This window comes from Typopeltis vanoorti, chromosome 4 (genome assembly GCF_054136105.1).
Source record: "Typopeltis vanoorti isolate ZY-2024b chromosome 4, IOZ_Tvanoo_1.0, whole genome shotgun sequence".
NCBI lineage: Eukaryota > Metazoa > Arthropoda > Arachnida > Uropygi > Thelyphonidae > Typopeltis > Typopeltis vanoorti.
The window spans coordinates 29,846,997-29,871,623 of NC_143552.1; the positions used below are offsets into that span (position 1 = coordinate 29,846,997).

The 24,627-nt window shown below is 33.7% G+C and overlaps 1 protein-coding gene across 2 annotated transcripts in view; it reads right to left on the reverse strand.

The window, feature by feature from the left end:
- hfp (Poly(U)-binding-splicing factor hfp) overlaps nt 1-24,627 on the reverse strand; it is a 370,731-nt gene that overhangs the window by 225,871 nt on the left and 120,233 nt on the right. For both annotated transcript variants that reach the window (XR_016548237.1, XM_090391729.1), the window contains exon 6: nt 1,145-1,358. Coding sequence is in view for 1 of the 2 variants with exons in the window: in XM_090391729.1 (XP_090247855.1) it covers nt 1,145-1,358 (214 nt within the window). In the remaining variant the exon portion in view is untranslated. The remainder of the gene's footprint in view (nt 1-1,144; nt 1,359-24,627) is intronic.

Below are 24,627 nucleotides of genomic sequence, written 5' to 3' on the forward strand. Positions count from 1 at the left end.
TTGTGCTACTAAAGGAGCACACGTAGAAGTGTACTGATTAACTTAGTTCCTTCTCATTTGTACCATTTTGACACCATGATCCATACACTTAAGTAGTAACAAGTTAAAACTAGTGGACATTCTATATAACTCATCCACAGGTCACTACTATAACTGCATATTCTCAAACCTCTGCCTAAGAAAGGAAGAAGAAACCAAGAATTTCATAGGTTAAGTAAGAACCATAACACAGATGCGCTGATCAAAATGTCAGAAAAATTTTAGTCTAAAGAAATATATATCAGTTATGTATCTTGAGGCATCATAATAAATCTGATGCTTTGGCATTTCTACTTCACAAGCCACATTATATGAGATATGTAGAACACAGCATACAAAGGCCACATTATTCTTTTATATAAGCTTTATTGATTCCTATGTTCTTCTCCCTTCCATTATTTAAACTACTAAAGCTGCAAACCAGAGAACAACAATTGAATGATACTGTAGGAGCCTTCATCTAGGATGCAAAAAAACATTTATCAGGGCTTTTCAACTGAAAGCAGGCTAGCCAGTCTCATACCGAAAGAGCAGTGTTTTCCCTTCTGGAAACTCAGGTTTTTCATCCCACAATTCGGCAAAAATGGCCAGGAGAATGCATGCACACAATTTATGTACAAATAATACTAACAGGTATAGGGCTAACCACTTTATCCCAGAATTATGGTATGAAATACAAGAAAATTCTCATGTTTCACATAATCAAAAAAATTACATATTTCTCCTGATGACGTGAAACAAGAATTTTCACAAAACTAGTAGAATAGTCAATAAAATATTACATCCCATCTGTTTCTTTCAAGTAGAAGAATACTGGCAAAAACATTTCTAATAAGAAGTATATAAAATCCATTCGGATATCTAATAGAAGACTGAAGCTAAGTGAGGAATGAATAATTTGGAAGCCACAGATGGTGCTTCACAATTCTTATATGGAGACTTTCTAATTATCTAGTATTGACCATTAAGCAATCTCAAAAGTGAATATGGATATTTTAAATCATGGAAGTTTAAATGCAAGTTAAAAAAAAAGGTCAAAATTAACTAAATATTGCACAGAAATGTTTCATTTTATTTTACAATGGCAACAAAAACAAAATAATACCTTGATGTTCCTTCCACCTATCATAACACCATTCATTTGGTCTAAAGCCAGCTGAGCAGCTTCTGGAAGTTCATATTCCACAAAAGCAAATCCTTTGTGTTTCTGTGTAACAGGATCCCATGACATATTAATAGATTTTATAGGTCCAAATGGTAAGAAAGCTTGCCTGATGGTGTCTTCCTTCAACTCGAAGCTGATACTTCCTACATAAACCCTTAAAAAAAGAAGGAAGGGAGAAAAAAGAATTTGATTGGAAAAGTTGTTGTATTATTGGACTCGACAACTACAATAAATATTAAAAATCAAAAACAAAATTACACAATAACTACAATAATAAACTTTAACGAAAGTACAGATGTTTTATTTTGTACTGAAGATAACAGTACATCATCAATATGTATTAATAGAAACAGAAGCAAATCAAAGAATAGGAATACAAGGTACATCCAACAATCATTTCACCGATTAAAACTGATTGTTGCATCCAGAAATTAAAATTAACAAATATTAAAACTATTTTTGATGTTTACATAAAATAAGAATCTCTCCCCCCCAAAAGTCTGGGATTTTATTTAAAAATCAAAAATAGTATAATAACAAATCATAGTTATTATAGTTGTAGTTACTTAAAAATTGTAGTTTAAAAAAAAAAAAATAAAAATTCTTCCACTTACCAAGAGATTCCCTAGAACCTTACCAACAGCCAAATTGACAAACTTGAATTTCTTACTCAACAAACTGATTAGTTGAGATGAAAACACTATCAAAAACTGAAGACCATTTTGGGAGGTGTCCACATTTTTATAGCCTTCCAAAAATGCATAAGAAAGGAGTTCAGCTTAGACCCATAGTGGACTGCATAGACTCCCCAACCTATCACTTAGCCCAAATTTCTAGCTCATCTTTTAAGCTCCTACTGGTCACACAAAAACCTCTATGAAGAATTCATCAGATTTGTTGACAAAAATAAAAACCTATAGACCTCATGATTAGCCTTGATATCCAGTCCTTATTTACTAGCATACCTCTGACTGACACTCCCCAACTGTTATGAGTTTCCTCTGATATAGTTGATCTGTTCAACTTTATTATATATTTGCAGAAACCAGTTCCACAAACAGAATGAAGTAACTGCCATGGGAAGCCTCTTGTCCCTATTCTACTCTCTTCAATAGAACCCCCCCAACCTTCCTTTTGGGTTCAATATGTAGATGATGTGTTTGCCATTTGGCCAGACTCAGAATCTCTGCTTCACTTTTCAACAAAAGCCAACAAATTACACCCATGTATCAACTTTACTACGGAAAAAGAAAAGGATGAACAATTTAGCCTGCCTGGACATCCTCCTTTCCCATACCTCTTCTGAAATACTTGCTACTTCTATTCACCACAAACCTACCTTCACATGCCACTACATATGCCAAAATTCAGAACATCATCCATCTTAAAAAATAGGCATCTTCAAATCTATCATGTTAGCACATGTTATCTGCTCTAATTCCCAAGCTCTCAACAAGAATTAAACACCATCCAATGCATCTTACCAAAGAATGGTTTCACCTCAAGGCGGTTTAAATGCATCTTGGACTCTTACAAGCCCATCACCAAAAACCCTGGACCTATATGCTGAGTCCCTATCTTATATATTACAGGCAGCTGTGAAATGACTGCTAAGTTCCTGAAAAGATATAATTTAGTTCCTACTTTTTCCCTATCAACATAAAGAATTTCCTCTTGGTTACCATTCACGAAAGATAAACAGCATCCCCCCCCCTCCTCCCAAGTTCAACGTGAGTGCCTTTGCTCATACTTTGAACAAATAGGATTATCTGAAAAATGAAAACAAGAACACCAATCTTATAGTAACAAAAATAAACCTGAAAAATCTGGCCTTTGTCCAGCATGAAGCGGACACTGACCACGATACCTTATAGTTCAATACCTGCCTTTTACATTGGTGCAGGTTTAAGTTTGAGCATTATTTAAAGAGAGTGTTTTAGCACTTCTACAATGTCCAAATTTAAATCAAAATGACTGTCTCTCTGTTGCCAAGATTTGGGAAAGTCTCATCCTCATAAATGGCAAGCAATAATGTTCCCCCATCACTTTAATTTTTAATATTAATTATTTTTATATATATATATATTTTTTAATATAATACTGTGTCATTTCATGATGTAATTAAATTTAATTTTTATTTCAAATCACTTCATTTTAAATTTAGGCCTTAATTGTAATCTTATTTATTGTAATCACCTGCTAGGTGGCATCTGGCTCAGTTCTGTAAATAGGATTAACATTAATTATATGAAGAGCCAAAGGCTTCAATTCAGCGACCTAAAACTTATTTAAGTTGAGGGATATTACATCCCATATTGTTTCATAGCCGAATAAGAAACTCAAAGAGTTTCATGCCGAATATAGTAAATATATAAAGTTTGGCTGATAGTGTTACAACTGACCCTTTAGGGGATGCAACACTGAGGCAACTCATGGTAAGGATGGAGCAAGCTCTGATCACTATTCTTGATATTTCCCCATAATGTGAAACCCAGCTCCTAGGAGCTGTATTACTGTTCTACATTATGAGTGAGAGAAGGTCACTACCCAGACCGGTTTCAACCTTTGAGGTCTCATCAGTGAGTAGGTAGACCTAGAAATACCAAGTTTGTAGCAAACAGAACTTACATATACCCCAATATGAGAATTGTCAAGGTGTCCTAATAAATTATTAATTACATGAAGAGCCAAAGGCTTCAATTCGGTGACCTAAAACTTATTTAAGTTGAGGGATGCTTGGACTCGCCGAACTTAAATAGGATTAACATTCTTTGTTGTAGCTGCATTTTGTGATATGCTGATAACCAGTTAGTTTCTGGTTGAAATATTTGCCATAATAATATTATTACTATATTTTTGTGGGTATATGTGTATAATAATTATTTGATGTTAAAAAACTGAAGTCAAAATTATGCTGAACTGGCGGCATAATTTTGGAAAGCAATACCGCTTGTTTAACCCTGAGTCCAATCCTTTACTTTTTGGTAGAAAACTGAATATTCACTCTTGGTATTCATAGTTTTGCTTGATGTTGCTTCTGCACATCAAGTAGACATGACACAAATTTTGGTATAATCTCTCACATATTCCAATCTTTGGATAAATGTGCTAACAGGTTGTATAAGGTAGACCTGTTGCTTTATGAACTAAGTGAAAGGCAGATCAGATCAGATGGGGGGGGGGACTGCATTCGTATCATAAACTAGACAGGTTATCCAAGTGAATTTAAGATGATATGGTCATGGAAAAGGAAAGACTTATAAAACATAAGTTTGAAGGGGAAAAGGAAAACTGCAGGAAGATCTAGAAGATATAGGAAACTGATGTAACTGCCTTATATCTGATTGGTCTTCCTATGGATTAAGAGTGCCCTTTAAAAGACAGAAATCTAAATGATCAAATTTAAAGATCTGCAGAATTATAGACAAATTTTGAAGAAAGATGTTGATTGGAAACCTGTCACTGAATTAAATTATAATTACCGAGAGATTATATTATTTTTTTATTTTCTTTACCCAAGTGTGAATTAAACAAAAGTTTTCATGTTAAGTAACATCACAAGTAGGTTATTTTTATGGACACACAAGCAGATAGCTTCACATCAAATTGCCATACCTTGATGGACCTGTGATTTCAGTCAGGATTTCTCCATGACTGCAGGTTTCACACCTATAAAAATGGCGAAATAAAGTATGTACTGTTTCTTAATTTTCATTCGAACATGAGCTACGTTGCATATTGGGGTCCAGCTGTTCCTATCTTGGGCCTTTCTTCTCCATTTCCTTCCGACTTTCTTAATCATTGGGTCTTCCCACCTTAAGGCTGGTCTTCCAGGTTTCCTTTTGGTATCGCTCGGATACCAGTTTGTAACTTTGACTGTCCATCTGTTGTCTTTCATTCTGGCGAGATGTCCAATCCATCTTCTTTTGCTGTTGTAGATTGCTTTTATTACATCTGTGAGTTTAGACTTCTTCCTTATTTCTGTGTGTCTTATGTGGTCCATTTTGTTTATATTGTACATTCTTCTTTCTATTGCACGTTGAGTTGTTATTAAGCTTTATTCTTCTTTTAAAGTTATGTTCCGTGTTTCAGCCATAAGTTAATGCTGGTAAGATGTGACTAGTGAAAACATGGGCTCTTATTTCCTTGCTATTTCATTTGATATGTCATTATTCATTTTTATGGACTGGCTGAGGTAGATGTAATCTTCAACTTTTTCAATGGTGTGAGATTCTAGAGTGATTGTATAATCTTTACAGTATTTGTTTTTCATCCATCTTGTTTTGTCCGGATGTATTTCCTATCCAACTTTTTGGCAGCTTTGGCTTATGTTATTCAGCGTTGATTCTAAGAGTTTGGGTGAGTGAGATATTAATACCACATCATCGATGAATAGTAGGATATTTAACATTTCACCATCAATGTTTATTCCACCTTTCATGTCAGTTTTTCGAATGATGCTGTCCAGAGTAGATGTGAAGAAATTAGGTGATAAATCAATTGCCATAGTATCCCATAATATACATATCCCAAAGCAGACTTTCTTTTGGATGTGTAGATTACAATACATTATGGGAGGTCAAGATGTAAGTGGAAGAATTCATTATAAAATATTAATACAAGAAACACTTATGTTTAAGATTTTTATTGTAAAATTTTCGGCTAAGTTTCAATGCCATTGTCAACACAGTTACAGGAAAACCCAAAAAAAGAACAATTAAATTCAAAGCACGTGATATTATGTGCAATATTGGCTGCAGGAGAATAGCTCCATCTATATTAATAGATATTCAAAATAAATTACAATAAATTGATTTAATAATTTTTAATCATAAACAATATTTAATTACAATTATGAAACACGTGAATGGTGAGTACTGTTTATCAGAGCTACATTTAGTGCAAATGATAATAATGCAAAAACTATCGAAAAAATAATAATTATAGCTGTAGTCCTAACCCTTCTCAAGAAAAAATTACCAGAATTTGCATTATGTTAAGGGACTTTCTGTAAAAATAACAAGATTATTTCATCCAATTAATGTAAAAGTTGCTTTCCATCCAAGTTCACACTTCATATAGCGTGAATTCATTCAATATGACCTGACCTTGTTACAAACCATATAAGAAATTGGCATCCCTTATCCGCTCCACCAAAGATCAGCCACTTCCCCTAGACCTACCTGTAGTATACCAGGTCCCTTGCAGATGTTAACTGTCCTACTTTGGCCAAACAGGCAGGACAGCAAATGTCAGGATATCGGAACACACTGACTACATCCTCTGGGCTTACAGACCATACTCTGGATACCTGCCACAGAATACGTTGGAACAAAGCCACGTTATTACACCATAGCAAATTTAAATACGAAAGATTGTTCATGGAATCAGCCTCAGCTCTAAAAAAGTTTCCAAACCTCAACAAATTTGGGAAGCTTGCATCTTGAGAACTTCAGCCCAACAGCCAAGACAACTCAATACAGCCCACCAGGGGACACCTTTAGGACTCCAGGAACAGCATTAGTTTTCTCTCTTCTACCTCATTTGCTTTTTGTAGTGCCTGCATGCACATGTCATAGTTATATGTTCCCATGAAGATGGCATTGTGACATTGCCAAAATATAGGAAGTATTTATTAAAGTTTCATTTAATTAATATTCCAATATACATTGTAAATTCCCGAAATAATTTAATAGTCGTGTTACCAACGTATAAGCCTATCTACAAGAATTGTTAATCCCTTAATAGTGAATTTAGAGCCATTAACAGATTGGCTGGAATGTGGCGACCTTCTTGTCATTTGACTTTACATCACATATGGGCAACCCCCAGTCCGGATCCGGCACTAATCTATTTCAGTGAAGTTTGTCTGATTCATGGTGGGAGAAAACATGGTGTGTTCTACTAACTCACATTAAGCTGACGTCATATGACTTGCGCAAAATACACTATGTTTTCTCCAACCAAGGTCTCTTTCTCACTTTGACTAGCGGCGTGTGTGAACGTGTCAGTTCAGTACTTGCGTTGGTGTTGTGCTTTGTTTAGTGCCTGCATTGATGTTATGTTCTGTTCAGTGCCTGTGTTGATGTTGTGTTCTGTTCAGTGCCTGTGGTGTAGAAGACAGTTTTGTTTGACAGTTCTGAATATTGCTTATAAATTTGGGACAATGTCAGGGGTTATTGCAAAAAAAGAGAAAAGTTAGATGCAGAGAATCTTCAATTTCAAGACAACTAGACAGGATTATTATTTTATTCTGAATAAAGGTTTGCCTGTATGTTTGCTTGCAACGAATCCATATCAGTCAACAAAGAATAAACTTGAAGAGACACTACTTCGAGACATACGGATCACCCAAAAATTGATGGACAACTACAAAAAGATGAAATACAGAAGTTGAAGAATTTGGATACCAAGCAGCAAATGTTCAACAAGCAAAGAACGCAGCACCACAGCATTGTCAATGCCAGCTTTGTGGTAAGCGAAAAAATCGCTAAGCATTCTAAATCATTTGCTGAAGGAGAATTTATCAAAGAATGTCTCTGCTGGATGTTGCAAGTATAATATATCCTGAAAAGAAAAAAGACTTTGAGAATATTCGTTTGTCGAGACATACTGTTGTCCGACGGATAGAAATTATGGCTGATAATATCAAAAAAAGTTTAAAAGAGAAGATTGCTAGATTGGAAGCATTTTCAATTGCTTTGGATGATAGCACCGATGCCTCTGATAGAGCACAACTAGCAATATTTATTTGAGGAGTTGATGCGGATTTCAACATCACAGAAGAATTATTGGTGCCATTAAAAGGAACAACTACCGGTGAAGATATATTTGAAACAGTCAACACAATCTTAGAGAGATTTGGGCTTAAATGGAGTTCACTATCTGGCATATGCACTGATGGAGTGCCTGCAATGGTTGGTGCACAGAGGGATTTATTGGAATAGTTCATGAAAGAGCAAATAAAACTACAGATCCATCTGGAAAATTTAACAAATTTTCACTGCATTATCCACCAACAAAACCTTTGTGCAAAATCGATTAAATTTACAAATGTTATGGAAGTTGTAGTATCCAGTATTAACTTTATTAAGTCACATGCACTTAATCACCGCCAATTTAAGGAGTATTTGGCAGACCTATTTTCGGATTATGAAGATGCGTCTTATTATTGTGAAGTGAAGTGGCTGAGTAAAGGTAAAATGTTAAAACGATTTTATGATCTGAGAAAAGACATTGCAGATTTTATGGACATAAAAGGAAACACAATTAACCAAGTAAAAGATGATGAGTGGGAGTGTGGTTTAGCATTTCTTGTAGATGTCACCAGACACCTAAACGAACTGAATCTTAAATTGCAAAAACAACGACAATTGGTTCACGAACTGCAGGACATGTCAAAGCTTTTTGTAATAAACTAAGATTGTTGGAAAGTCAGATAAGAGCTAAAAATTGTATCATTTTCCTACTCTAGCAACTCAAAAATATTTCTTATGATTGTTATGGAGATGAACTGAAGGCACTAATAGAGCAATTTGAGACAAGGTTTGCCGACTTCAAAAACAAAGACTCCACATTTGCTATATTTGCTCATCTGATGGATGCTGATGTAAATGTGCCAGAAAACTTACAGATGGAACTTATTGAGCTTCAGGCGGATTTAGTGCTAAATCACAATTTAACAACATTGCTTTGACGGATTTTTATAAATTTTATTTGGTGGAAGAAAAATATACAAATTTATGCGCCTTTTCAAGAAAAATCATTTGTCTTTTTGACAGCACATGTGTGTGAACAGTTGTTTTCGAGGATGAAATACAATAAATCAAAAATTCGGACAAGAATAACGGACGAAAACCTTGAAAATTCTATGCGATTATCCTTAAGTAATATTAACGTCAATATTGATAGTCTCGTAGTTGAAGTACAAGGCCAATCTTCACGTTAAATTGTTATGTCGTTCATTATATTATGAAATTTATGTAGAGCTTTATACCAATGCTTTGGTATAAATATAATGCTTTATATTATAAATAAATGCAATATGAAGTAGCAACTTGTTTTAATTCATTTAATATTAATTTATTTTATTTAATAATTTGGTCCCCGAACTAGGAAAGGTTGCCCATGCCTGGTTTACATGTATTATGTTAATTAAAATTTCCTTTACTTTTTTTTTTTTTTTTAATGATATTTGACCTTTTTTGCTGCAAATTATTTACTGCGTCTCTTCTGAAAAATAAAAGCAACTTTCACATGTGAGAAAATAAATAATTGATCGTGAAATGATGAGAGAGCATGCTTTGCAATGAATTTATTTAGTAGTAAATTTGCAGTCTTTTATTCTTCAAACCAGTTCAATGGAACAATACAATTTATGTTCTTTCATTTGACTGAATATAGAAGCAATTTTTTTCTCAATTTTCAAATATTTGTTTGCATCGAAAATTATATTAAATATTTATAAATAACATTTACTGAAAAAAATATGACCTTTTGCTTCCTTTCTTTGCAAAATACATTATATGAATTGTTACACTTCAGTTTCATAAACAATTTTTTTGTGTGTGTGTTTTCATGAACAACAAATGATGTTAAATTGCATTATTCTCTTTTTGATTGTGAGATTTTTTTAATATCAATTTATATCCATTGTTATTTCGGCAGAGACTCTTCGCCTTTGTCTTTTGCTTAAAATTGCAATGGATGGATTTTTTTTTAACATGCAGATTACTATAATATCTACAGCTTAACCACTGTAGAAATGTCAAAAATATATGAAGAATATCTTATACATACTGATTCAAAATTTATGCTCATTTATGCAGTTGAAGATTTTCAACTGCATCCCATACCCCTCCTCTCTCCTGGAATTGAATTACAGAATTACTCTGTCTAAATTTCTACTGGTTTGAAAGGTTTCACAAACAGTATTAAAAATCTATTATTTTTATGGTTTTGACAAAAGAAATAAGGAAATAATATTGTTGTATCTGTCGATGCAGGTAAATCTAATTCAACTAATTCGGTTATTCTAAGTTTTAGAAATACTATATCGTATTTTCTCTCTTCTTCTTCTCTTCCACTCTTGGCAGGTTGAGTTCCTCAAAGATGAACTTTTGTCTTTTTATGAAGTTCGATTATGGAGTTTAAGTGGGTGCTTTCTTTAATGTTGTCAATCCATTTCTTTCTTGGTCTTCCTCTGCTGGGCTGTCATTCAATTCTGCCATTTAATAATATGAAATATTCTTTCTGGGTTCATTCTTGAAACATGTCCAAAGGAGTTGGCTCCTTTCTAGTGCTGTAATTTTTGTTTCTTTAAAGTTAAGTTCTTCTCTGACTTTTTCATTTGTTTTTCTTTCTGTCCAGTTTGTTCTATTGATTTTTTAGGCATTTGAAAAGTATTGAGTTTATCCATTTCTTTTTTTCTTAAGATCCAGCAATCTGAGCCATAGAGAGTACTGTGGGAATTGTCATTGTTTTAATATCTTTGCTTAATCTTTTATTGTTCCATATTTTCTGTAGTCTACCCATTGTTATCCATCCAATATTGATTCTGTATTTTATGGTTTCAAAATAGTCTAGATCTTCAGTGATCCTAGGTAATTGAATTGCTTTACTTGTTCTATATTACTGTTTCCTATTTTCATTTGGATTGCTTCTTCCTATTACCATTAATTTTGTTTTACTAAAATTGATTTTCATATCATATTTGTTCCTTGTTTGATGCAGCTTGATCAGGATATTTTCTAATTTTTCTTAGCTGTCTGTAATGATAACTAAGTCGTCAGCAGCATACTTTAAATGTGTTATATTTCTTCCCTTTACAGTTATGCCTTCACACATCTGTAGTCCTTCATCTACTACTTTTTTAAAGTACAGGTTGAATAAGTATGGTGACAATGGGCATCCTTGCATAACTCCTTTTTTAATTGCTATTTGATCTGTTTATGTTTTTGTATTTGACTATTGCTTGTGTTTCTGAATAGTAATTCTTGATACAATTTAATAGATATTTGTCAAACCCTCTGTTTTCTAGAATTTTAATGAGTTTGCTTCTGTTCATTCAGTCAAAAGCTGGTTTGAAGTCAATAAAACAGCAGTAGAATTTTTTATTTTTGTCTCTTATAAGATCTGCTAATCTGTTTAATGTGAAAATTGAATCTATTGTGCTTCTATTTCTAAATCCCATTTTCTCTTCTTCCATTTGTTCTTCACAGAAATGTTTAACTCTGTTTTGAAAAATCCTGATGAATATTTTATAGCAGTGGCTTAGGAGAGTGATAGGTTAATAGTTAGTGCAGATCTGACATCTTTTTTTTTTTGTGTATGGGTATGATCTGGCCTGTTCTCCATTCTGTTGGTACATTTCCTTTCTTTAGTATTGTGTTGAACAGTTGCTTTAGGTAATTTATTATGCTTTCTTCCCCTTTTTCCAGAAGTTATTTTTGAATGTTGTCTATGCCTGGTGCTTTATCATTTTTCATTTGTTTGATTGCTCTATGTATTTCTTCATTTAGTATGTCTTTTGTGTCAGAAGTTTCTTCTTGGTTGAAGGAGTCTTGATCTATGTTTTCTTCAGCTGTGAATGTTTCTTTAAAATGCTTAGTCCATATTTCTTTTATTGTTTCACTGCTACTTGTTGTGGTTCCATCTTTTTGCAATATTGAAACTGGGTTGGGTATGTTCTAGTTATCTCTAACTATTTCATAAATGGTCTTGGAGTCATGTTTTTTGTATGCTTCTTCATACATTTCCGCTTTTCCTTCTAAATATGTGATGTTTGTTTATCTGCATTTTTTTTTCTATTTATGTTTTCAAATTTTTGTATAATTTTCTATTTTCTTTATTATCTTCTTTTGAGAGGTTAGTTTTGGATATTCTTTTTTGATCCCATAAGTCCAAAATCTCTGATGTAAGCCAATCTTTATTTACTCTCATTTAGTAGCCCAAGTGTTTTGTTGCTGTTTGTTTAATAATTTCTTTACCTTTTCCCCAAGACTCCTAGCTGTCTAAAGCAAGATTATTTAATTTTTCTTTCAATGTTCACTGATAGTTAGATCTGATCAAGATATCATTGAGTTTGGAGATATCTCTCATCTTTTGTTTGGCTGATAGTAGTTCATGGTCTGTATCCATGTCAATCTTTTTTAATGTTTTGGTATTTTGGAATAAATGTATCCATTTCTTATTAACGATTACATAGACTATACAGTTTTTGATTTCATTGTTTGGTGATGTCCAGGTGTATTTGTGTTGTGGCCTGTGGTAGAATTTGTGATTAACAGTTGATTTATTTTGCAAAAATTAATCAAGTCCTCTCCTCTCTCATTCAACTCTCCATGACCAAATTTTCCCATTACTTCTGAGTACTGGCCAATCTTTGCATTAAAATCTACCATAATAATCAGGATATCTCTTGTACTTGTTCATCTGATTTCTTCTTGCAGCTCTTCAAGAAATTCACTATATTCCTCCTCTTCATATGATTGGTTTGGGGCATAAACTTCTATTATTTATATATATTCTTTTTTTGTTTGCTTTGAATCTTACTGAGATGATTCTAGAGGAAATTGGTCTTACATCAACTATTGAATTTAGGAGCCATTTTTTAATGATTAGTGCTACACCTTATCTGTGATGGTTATCTTTCCTTCCTGAGTAAAATATGCTTGCGTTTTTTATGTTGATTTTTCCTTTGCCTGTCCAGTGGGTCCCTGCACTCCCACTATTTCCCATTTAAACAGTTCAAGTTCTCTATCAGTTTTAATTTGCCAGGTTTGTACAACATTCTGATATTGATGGTTGAAATATTATATATGCAGTTTGCGTTCCACATTGCTGTCTTCTCGCCAACTCTGTGTGGGCTTGAGTTAGGTGTGTCGGCTCTTCCGTACATGGTAGCATTATTTCTGATTCTATTTGCTGGCCGATTCATCTTTAAGGATTTTAGGCAATTAATGCAGCCAGCTTGCAATTCCTCTGCTGTATGCCTGTTGGTCCACGGGAGGTATTTCATTTCCCTCCAATCACTCATTTCTGGGAGTAATCCCCGATCCGCCACCTGGGTATCCGCTCTCTAGTGGTTACAGTCTCCCCCAAGAACCTTGTAAAATTGTTTATATGCATGCCACAAAAAAGAAAGTTCAGTTGTGCTAATTTTTAAAATGTTGTAATTATTGAAAGTTTTACTAAATACAGTAAAAATTACAACAATTTTAGATTATCACTATTCCCTAAACAATTGAATACTGTGACTCAGAAAGAAAGGAAAATAGTGGTTGGAATAATCAAAGAGCAAAGAAATAATATGGTTATACATGGATAAGAGAATAATTATTTCATTTCTCGATGGGGTAAAATGAAGTTATACATTTTATGTCATGAAAGTTACTATGAAGGTTAACATTATTTTCTGACCTTAAAAATAAGGAAGGAATGAAGCCGAACTGCATGAAATAATTTTTTGGCACTTCTGTTTATACGGAATCCAATTTTTTCCCCTTTGAATATGTCATGACATCATTTTTTTTACTTTGCTGTTTTGTAATAAAAAATATTATTAGTGCTACTCTGAAAATTTCTCATTTGTAGCACACACACAAACTGTTATGAAAATTTAATAGACAAAGGTTCACTATCAACAAACTATATTCTTATTTACTAAAATCAATCTTATAATAAACAAATTTCAAAATTCAGTTGAATTATTGTGGTACACAGAATGTTTCAAAAATTAAGAAATAAAACAACCCAGAGAATGATTTAGCTACTACCCAAAAGTATTTGGAATATAATTAAGGTATCTTATATCTACCCTATATATATAAAATTATAAGACTTTTTATGTCACATTTTGAAACTCAGGGGCTACCATGAGTGTCGAGTCATCAGAATTCAAGGAGAACCGGCCTACCAGTCCAGAACTCAGGGGGGGGGGGGGCACTGTAGGTTCCCAGGAGGAAGGGGGATCTCTTTCGAGTCATCAGAATTCAAGGAGAACCGGCCTACCAGTCCGGAACTGGGGGGTAGGCGCATAGCCCCCCCAGTATATATATCCCACACAAGAAATTTGGAATCCATATTACATAAATGCTATAATAGGGACAATGGAAATATGTTCCCAATATTATTTTTTATGAAATAATTTACGTTTCAGTTGTAGAATTTTTTTTTTCTCCTGATAAAAACTGAGAGATTTCATGGAAAACAGAATGAGTATAATGAGATAACAGGAGCATCTTCTGTTAAGGATTGCTCTGTAGGTATTCAGAAAATTGAATGTTCTAATAGTATCCATTTTTCTTTCTTTTCCATTAGAAATAAAAGTTAACAAGAGTAATAGTTAATCTTATTTTATTTGTTCTTCTGAGTGAATGAGAATGGTAGAATATTATATTATTCTTATGTAACTACTGTTATTATCAAATACAATTTACATTATGATAATACAAAAAGTTTTCTGAGATAAATCGATATGTACATGAAAAGAGTCTCTTTATCCCACTTTTAGTAAAATATTACTACTACTACTAACAACACAACAATGAAGATGATGATGATGCTATTTTCTGTTCTATATTCTGAAAGTAATCATACTTCTTGTTTTTCCTTTCAAGTAACGTAAAACTTTAAACTTGGTGTGCACTAGGATGAGCAGTGGACTCTTCCAAGTGTTACTTTTGCATTTGCTAGTTGTGGAAAACTGAGAATTTCACAGATCATCCAGAAAACCTTGCTCTGCAAGATCTGTGACAATGAGGTTTTTTATATAAAAAAACCTCATTGTCACTGTTTCTAAAACAATAAAAAAAAATTATCCCCATTTCATTCCTTTTTAGAAATTAGGGCTCTTCCCCATGTAAAATAACATCAGCTGACAAATACGTGTTTCACAGATATCAAAAATGTGGTTCATAGTGTATGCAAGCGAATATAAGGAGAGTGCAACAGTTTTCTTCAGTTAGAAAACCTGGATTCCAAACCTATGTAGTACTATAAAAACCTTCATCAGGACTTTTCAACTGAAAATAAGTTAGACAGTCTCATCCTGAGATGATGGTTTCCCCTACCAGGAATTTGCATTTTTCAGTAAACAGGCAAAGCACTGGAAAATATCAGACACACAATGTACTTGTCTCATAGTTGCTTCTGCTATAATTCCAATCAAAACAAAATCACAACTTTAGTCTAATCAATTATTTTCCTGAATGAAAGACCTAAACTTGGGTAGCCAACTGGAGAGGGTCACTGTTTTTTTTTTACTAAGTAGCTGTGGAATAGAATCCTTATGCTGGCATGAATGCTTATGAAAAGATTTAGGTGACAGGTGAATTTGGTTCTGTAATAGCATAGTATTAGGCCATCACACAGTTTACTTGTGGCTTGAAAAAACGTGTAGCTTCATCTCTGATGTTAATTAACCTACATATAGCATTATAGATTTCTTAACTTCTGCAGTTGTGGACATAAAAACAGAGAAAAAAGTGTTTGCACCTGGAAGGCATAAGTATCCCGATATTCCCATTTTATTTTATTCTCGCAAAAATGTACTATTAGCCCCTTCGAAAGAACAATATATTATTCTTGTGTTATCAAATCAAATTAAACAAATTCCTCTTCAAGAGGAAAAAAAATGAGTACAGTTAGGCATCTCTCTATCAATATTTATAATCCAGAAAGGACTGCTTTAATGGCCCCCTGAAAGGGACATTTTTGTTTACATACTGTTCAAATATATCTTGAACAGTATGGAATACCCTAAAACAAGGGTGAATGCACAAAGCAGTTTTACCTTCAGGACACCAGATTGTCTCCATTCTGATTTTTTTTAAGCAGACATAACATTCGCATGCCTTTTAAGCTGTAGGTGGTAAAATTTCAGGGAAATGGTTACAGTTAGCAGCACTCTGGAAGGATTGCCTGTTTTCTTGCTAGCTGAAGAAGGAGCATAAACAAGTAGAAATGCTTTCGAGATTTTTACTCTATAATCTAGATATGTTATGGAAGACATACGTTTTTGCTTTTACAGGAGGAAACTTCCAAATAATAAAATCTAATATATGTCTAAACACTTTTAATGTAATCTTTTTTATGTTATTTGCTTATTACAAAGTAAAGTGATAGCTATTGATCATATGTGTAGACTCCACCCATAGTGAAGTCTACAAAGACAAACCCACAGCAGTGGGTTTGTCTTTGTAGACTTTCTTGAAACCCTGCTTCTCCATGGATTCCATTGATGAATTGTGCAACAGAAAAACATCTTTTTGTGTTTCCAATATAGTGCAAAGACTTCCTTGCTGATAAGCTTGGATTTACTCCTTCAACAGTTTGCCTGATGTCAGATCTGCAGGCATGTCTCGTCTTTTTGTATTTGCGGTAAATTGACTATCTGTACGATGCTGAAAAAGCAAATCAGTGAGTTCAGGACACACATAGTAGTCTATCTATTGTAACTCAGTAACCTTCCCCATTAAGGAGTCTAGTAACTCCATTACTACATGCACCAACAATGGAAGATCCGAATATTTATCATGCTGGAGTACAATCTGCTTTCCCGTATAAGGTTTGAAATCCCCAAGATATCCAAATTTCCCCCATACTTTGCTTTCTTTTGGGAATATACTGTATACATTTCAATCTGCTTTGAATGGCATAAGGCTTTCATCGATATGTCTCATTCAGGAATATATAATGATCTAAATTTCTGACAAATTTTCATCAGAAAATCATAAATTTTGTTGAGGACTAGGCAAGGATGTGTTGCCTGATCATATTCCTCATTATTCTAAAAATGTAAATACTTCACAATGAGAATGAATTGTTTTTCAGTCATAACATCAAGAAACATTACTGCGTTCAGAATTCATTCTGCAGTCCATCAGTTCCCAACTGGTGGTACGCGTACCCCCTGGGGTATGTACTGGGCAGTCCAGGGGTAAACGAAAAATAATCAGTAATGGCAGAAAAACAAGTAAAGTAAACAAAATGCAAAACGTTAGTTATGGAACAATAAGTGTTAAGTTTGAATCACTGCTAATGGAGACACTTCAAAACTAGCTCACATCAGCGAATGATGATTGGTGAGGGCATGGCTATGAACCCCTCCCCAAACCACTCTTCTACCAATCATTACACACATTTCATGCATTCACTTTTGTTACCCATCCTCCTTTCCAGAACAATTGCATGTTACTAAGAAATTACCTCTATGATAACGAACCTTCTACTGACTTCTATTTGCAACGTTTCTAGAACTACTCCAAAAATATAAATACATCCGTAGCCAGATTGTTGGATCACTTCAGTTATTGACTGAGTGTAAGTAAGTGCGTTGCCTTTAATTGAGATTTTTTTAAAGTAGTTTTTTTTTTATTTAATGTAGTTTCAGTTATTATTGTCAGTGATTTTTAAGTGTGTCAGTTATGGATCAGTGGTTGTAAACAGAAACAGTTAATAACCAAAACGTGATGTGGATTATAACCCATCGCCAAGTACTTCTCAACACGTGTCCACAGTTACGAGTACACCTGCACCGGCAGATAGTAAAAAGGAGCGTGACTCAGGTACTACACAGAAGAAAAGGAAATACTGTGAAGAGTATATTAAATATGGGTTTTCATTTGTAGGGGATGATGACTGTCCTAATCCTTTGCGTGTGGGGAAGTATTACCCAACGGATGCATGAAACCCTCTCTACTCATGCGACATTTAAAAACCAAACATCCTGTGTATAAAAACAAAGAAATACATTATTTTCAGTGCTTAGAAAAGCGTCCAAATGTAACTTCAAAGATGATGTCAGGAAAGAAAGACAATGAGGATGCAGTTGAGGCTTCCTACTGTATTGCTTATCGCATAGCTAAATGTGATAAAAACAACACCATAGCTGAAGATTTAATTTCTCCTTGTATTAAGGATGCTGTTTTTTGTATGTTTGGGGAAGAACATGTCTGCAAAATCAATACTATCTCTTTTTCAAACAATACAATGTCTCAAAGAATTCAGGATATATCTATAGAATTTAAAAAAGTAAATTCTTTTCCATCCAGGTTGATGAAAGTGTAGATGTTGCTGACTTATCTATTTTGCTCATCATCGCGAGGTACTTGACAGGAAATGAAATTGAAGAAAACCTGTTGCTTTGTTACCCATTGACAGAGCGTACCACAGGCTAAGATATTTTTAACATGATCGATGGTTATTTCATTGAAAAGGACATTAGTTGGTCAAATTGTTGTGGTGTATGCACTGACGGAGCCAAGTCTATGTCAGGTTGTTTTATAGGCCTATGTGGCAAAGTTAAAGAAGTAGCTCCCCATGCACAATGGAGTCACTGCTGCATTCATAGACAAACTCTTGCATCCAAGCCTCTTTCTAGTGAACTGAAAGATGTTCTTGATGAGGTTGTAAAAATTAAAGCACTGTGTGAAGAAGTGAACAGCCTTCACAGCACATTACTTTTGCATGTGGAGGTTAGGTGGCTATCTCATGGTAAAGTACTTATACAGTTGTTTGAATTTAGACACGAAGTCCAAGTATTTTTTTGAAGACCATCGTTTCCGTCTTGCTCCAAAGTTTCATGACAGTGATTGGCTTCAAAGTCTTGCACATTTATGAGATATTTTTCTAGAAATAAACACTCAACTTGAGACTTCAAAACAGCTCAATTGCTATATTCAAAGTAACTGACAAAATTGAATCGATGATTAAAAAACTGGACTTTTAGAAAGCGTGTATTGAAAGAGTTCAGCCTGAGGTTTTTGAAACTCTGCACAACTTCTTATCTGAGAATGACTTGCACCTATCCCAAAACGTGAAAGAGAATATTTTAAGTCACTTGGAAGGTCTCAAAGTTTCCTTTCATAAGTACTTCCCCCAATGTGGAAAAGAAAACAATTGGATTGCAGATCCCTTCAATGAAGAATTCTTCAAAGAAGCTAAACTATCAATCAATGAAAAAGAGCAGTTAATCGAATTTTCAACCGATTCTTCTTTAAATTCTGATTATAAAAGAAAGCATCTTATTACCTTCTAGGTAGATGAAAGTGAGGAATACGAACAGCTCAGTGAGAAGGCACTCAAATACCTCTTGCCATTTACTAATACTAAACTAGTGGAGAGAGCTATTTCTTCTCACACCTTCATAAAAAATAAGTACCGCAATAAGATTAATGCAAGTCCAGATTTAAAACTGTATCTTGCATCTTTTGAGACTGATTTCAAGAAACTAAGCGCATCAAAGCAAGCTCAACAATCTCACCAACAATGTTTCAATCGGAATGTGATCTGTATACCAATTATTACAGACTTTTCAGATAACACAAATAAATATTATTAATAATAATAAATCAAAAGTTTATTAAATATTTGATCATCATTATCAACACTTAACATGAAGCTATATTTATTTCTGTGTTACGAATATTGTAAAATTAAATCTGTGGTTTGTACTTTCAGTGTAGTAATTTTCCTTTTCCAAATCATTACCTCATTTCCACTATTTTACATTAAGATAGGCACTGAACAAAAGTGTCAGTATTTAAAAACAAGGGGTAAAATTTATAGAAATGGGATTAAAAGGCAAGTGGAAAAAGGTTGGGAACTACTGCTGTAGACCAATACATTTTAAGAGGAGGGCTTTTTCACAATACCTTACAAAATCAAAAGCATTATAAATGTAAGTAGCATGTTGATATCTATTGGACTCCAAAATGTACTGCAAGAATGCAGACTGTACTCAACTTGCCGATGTTGTTGGCAAGCATAAAGGTAAGTCTATTCTACTCTGAAGGAAAGAATATCATCGTCTTCAGTCAAAGAATGTCAAGGTCTTCAGTAATTCGTAGATTACCGATGAATGGAAACTGTGGACAAGCTGGTGTGCATTTAGTGATGATCACCCATCTTCTGCATGAAGACATGTCTAAACTACAGGCAAAATCGCTATCAGAGCTAGAAAAATTTCCCTCATCATCAATCAGTAGTGTAAGCGTTGCATGAAAGACAAAAGCAAAAACTTTTTTCTGCATCTCACAAAAGTTTTTTTTAAAGCCCGAATGTTACTGCTACAATTGCTTGCCATCTTATAAATGAATTATCTTAGATATAGTTGATAATAGTCCTTGCTGCTTAACTATCAGGCTGTAAGCTAACGAAGATTTTACGAAGATGAGGGAAATAACGATATTGATCGTATAAGGTGATACAATATTTAAGTGAAAAAAGTATGAAAGCACGTACACCTAAACCTCTTTTTATGCAAAAGATACGTTCCTAAAAATTACATGTAAAAAGAACTATTGACTCCATAGAAAAAGTGAAGATTGGTTTCAAACCTGAAATATAAGCAAAATAAAGAAAAAAAAACAATCAATAAATTCGTTAAGATCATAAGATTTTTATTTACATTTCATGGAGAACACACATACATATAATGAATTTTAATAACTTTAAAAAAAAATATTCATTTCAGTTGTTTGCTAAGGATTCTATAAAAAAATAATGTTATTCGCTATCAGTTTCTGATAATAAATGTGAAAGCTTTCGTTATCGTGAGACTGTAATACCACTAGAACTACTAGATATGGTATTATCATTCGACTTCCACCTCAACTTGTGGAATTCTTCTTGTCATGTCTTGAACAAAAGTACCACTGGTTATTTCAGTAGTTTTAGGCATGAACTCATTTATTAATTGCTGTGTTGATGCTTTAGATAAGTCATGATATAATTCTCTGTATGAAGACATTAACAACTTAGGCTCATGTGAAAACTTCCCAGCACGTTCTTCATTTGGATCATGTCGGGCAAAATAATTGCCTAAATTACTGGCCAGTTTAATTTAGGCAATTATTTTCTTCTTTAATTATATCAGCAGTAAAAGTAGGATTATCTTGATCATTATCATTAACTTCTTCGCTTTCAGGAGTCTCAGAAACAATCTCCACTATTTCGTCTTCGCTAAGAGGTTTATCAATTAACAATTCTTCGATAACTGCCGACATAAGATCATCGAATCCTTCTCTGCCAATTTCACATGCTAAACTTATTATAATAGGTACTTCTGCAGTATGATTGAAGGGAACAGGAGCATTCTCTTTAACACATGCAGGCCAAATAGCTTTCCAGGATGCATTCATAGTTTCTGGTCTCAATTCAGATAACGATAATCGAACCTGATCGATACGATCCATAATTGAAAATTTTTTCCACACATCCATAACTGACAGTGTTTCATCATCATTTAGCTTGTTCAAAACATACTGAAATGTTCGTCTGACATAATATGTTTTAAAAGTCACAATTTTACCCTGATCTAGAGGTTGTAGCAATGATGTGGTATTGGGTGGCAGAAAAAAAAATTGCACATTTGGGTGTTCTATGGCAGGATGACCGGGTGCATTATTAAGAATCAAAAGCACTTTAAATTCAAGACCCTTGTCATTCAAATAGCAGCTAACTTCTGGCACAAAATGTTTGTGGAACCACTCAGTGAAAATATCAATGGTCACCAAGCTTTTTTGTTGGCCATCAAATGAACTGGCAATTTTTGAAAATCTATGCCTTTCATTGTCCGTGGTCTTAATGATTGATTTATGAGCAGTGGTTTTAACATCCGATCTCCTAAAGCGTTCGAACAAAAATAGGAGTGCTATGCGATCCTTTGCTTCTTTGAACCCACCAACAGTTTCTTGCATTTTTGATACGTAAGTTCTGTTGGTATTTTTTTCCAGAAAAGGCCAATTTCATCCATATTCCAAACTTGTTCATGAGTGTAACCTACATCGTCAATTATTTTAGCAAGTTTTTGTGGAAATGCTTTAGCAGCTGTTTCATCAGCAGAAGCCGTTTCACCTTTAATATTTATATTATGAAGAACATGTCTTTTAATAAACTTAGCCAGCCAACCGTTGCTTGCATGAAATTCATATTTTTTCCTCGATTGAGATGAAGTATCTGGCTGCAGTTTTTTAATCTGTTCATAAAATCTTTAATTTTTCCCTGCCAACCTGACAGAGAACACTTGTTTTGCTAATCTTTCCTCTCATATTCCACTTAAGTGACCATACTATCTGAGATTAGCTCTGTTAACACATTCCTGGATGCTAACAATGTCGCCTTCATTCCTAATATCCTTGTTTTTAATATAATATTGCGATTGATATTGGACACGTGTTTCATTTCTAACCCAGCTCTCAGATCCATAAGTTAAAATTGTTTTGAACACTGTCTTGTATACAGCTAATTTAATGTTTTGACTAATTTCTCTCTTATTCCAAATAAATTTATTAAATTGACTTCCTACAATACTGGCTTTGCTGATTCTGTTGCCTATTTCCATATTTAGTTTACCATCATCACTAAAAATCTTGCCTAAGTAGATAAAATGTTTTACTTGTTTTATATGTTATCCATTCAGGATGCAGTTGATATTTTCAATGCTTCTGCCTATTTTCATTGCCTATGTCTTGTTATCGCAGATTTTCATACCAAATTTATTACAACATTTATTTAATGTAGTCACAGAATCTTGAAGACTTGTACTGGATTTATTTAAAAGTATGACATCATATGCATAAAGTAAAGAACTGAGATTAACATCTCCAATTTTGATATTAGGTTTAATACCACTTTCCTTCATAATGTGACCCATATAAATAATGAATAACAGGGGGATAATGTACATCCTTGTCTGACACTAGATTTAACATCAAACCATCTTCCTATACTTCCTTCAATTCTAACTGCTGACTTAAAACTCAAATAAAGACTAAGTATTGCTTGATATAATGCTCCATTGACAACATAAAACTGTAGCATTTTGTTGTCATATGCCTTTATCAAATCTACAAAACTTAAATACACATCTTTGTTATATTCCCATGATTTCTCAACTATTTGTCGTAAAGTGAAAATCTGATCCAGAAAGCTTCTATTTAACCTGAATCCAGCTTGTTCTTCACCAAGCTTCCTTTCCACAATCCTTCTCAACAATTTCTGAAGTACACTTCCATAAATCTTTCTCAGTAGGGAAACAACTCTGTAATTCTCATATTCAGTTTTATTTCCCTTTTTATATATGGGTACTATAAGAGCTCTACTTCAATCATCTGGAATTCATCCCTATGTCCAGGCCTTCTGAACTATGCAGTGCAGCCACTGCAAAACGTTTATCACTCCATACTTGAGCATTTCTAGTCGAATATCTGACAGCCCTGCACTTTCACATTTCACTGAAATGTGAAAAGGCAGTAGGAGTAGATGATATTCTACTCCTGCTGCCTTTGTCTGATTGTTTCATTTAGTAATTTTTCAAAGCAATTCCTCCATACATCAAGAACATATTTATCACCAGTTTTCATGTCACCTTTATCATCTCAAATTTCTTTTACAGCACTCATTTTTCTCCATTTCTGAGCTTTTTCAACAGCATTCAGAATATTTTCCACCTTCTTGATATTTATTTTCTATGCTCTTACCAAAGTCTTCCCATGACCTTTGTTTAGCTAGTTTTAGACAGTGTTTAGCTTTCTTACATTTGTGTCTGTATTCTCTAAGAGCACAAGCTGACTTATTTGCCAGAAAATTTTCTTATGCTTTCTTCTTTTTCTTCACTGCCTCTTTAACTTCCTGTGTCCACCATGGAGTTCTGATTTTTCTCTCCTTGCAGACAACCTCTGCATTCCTCTCTGGCTGAAGCAATCAGTGTTTTCTACAGGGCTTGCCACTGAATCTCCAAGGTTTGGTTCCTGTTCTCAAACTTTCATTTTTTCTTGAATAATGTTTGTGTATTTTAGTCTACAGTTCACATCTGAGAGCTACTCAACTTTTATTCGCTTTAAAACTTTATTATATGTCCTTCTTTTCAGTATGAAATTCAATTTTATCCTACTCAAGAGTAAACGGTGATCAGTCCTAATTTCAAATCCTCTGTACACTCTAATGTCCTGTACCAGAAATCTCAGCTGCTTACTTTATGCAAATGATGTGATACTTTTAAATAAATCTAGTACAAGTTTGCAAGATTCTCTGATTAAATCGAATAAATGTGGTAATAAATTTGGCATGAAAATCAACATTAACATGACAAAGACAACGAAAATAAGCAGATGCAGTGAAAATATAACTGCAATGTGAATGGAGATCCTATAGAACAAGTAAAACATTTCAACTACTTAGTCACAATTTTTAGTGAAAATGTAAATTCAATATGGAAATAGACAACAGAATCAATAAAACTGATATGGTAGGAAATCAACTGAATAAATTTATATGGAATAAGAGAAATTAGTAAAAACACTGAATTAGCTGTACACAAGACAGTGTTCAAACCAATTTTAACTTATGTATCTGAGAGCTGGGTTAAAAATGAAACACTTGAGCAAAGACTAGAGATTGCATATATAACAGTCCTGAGA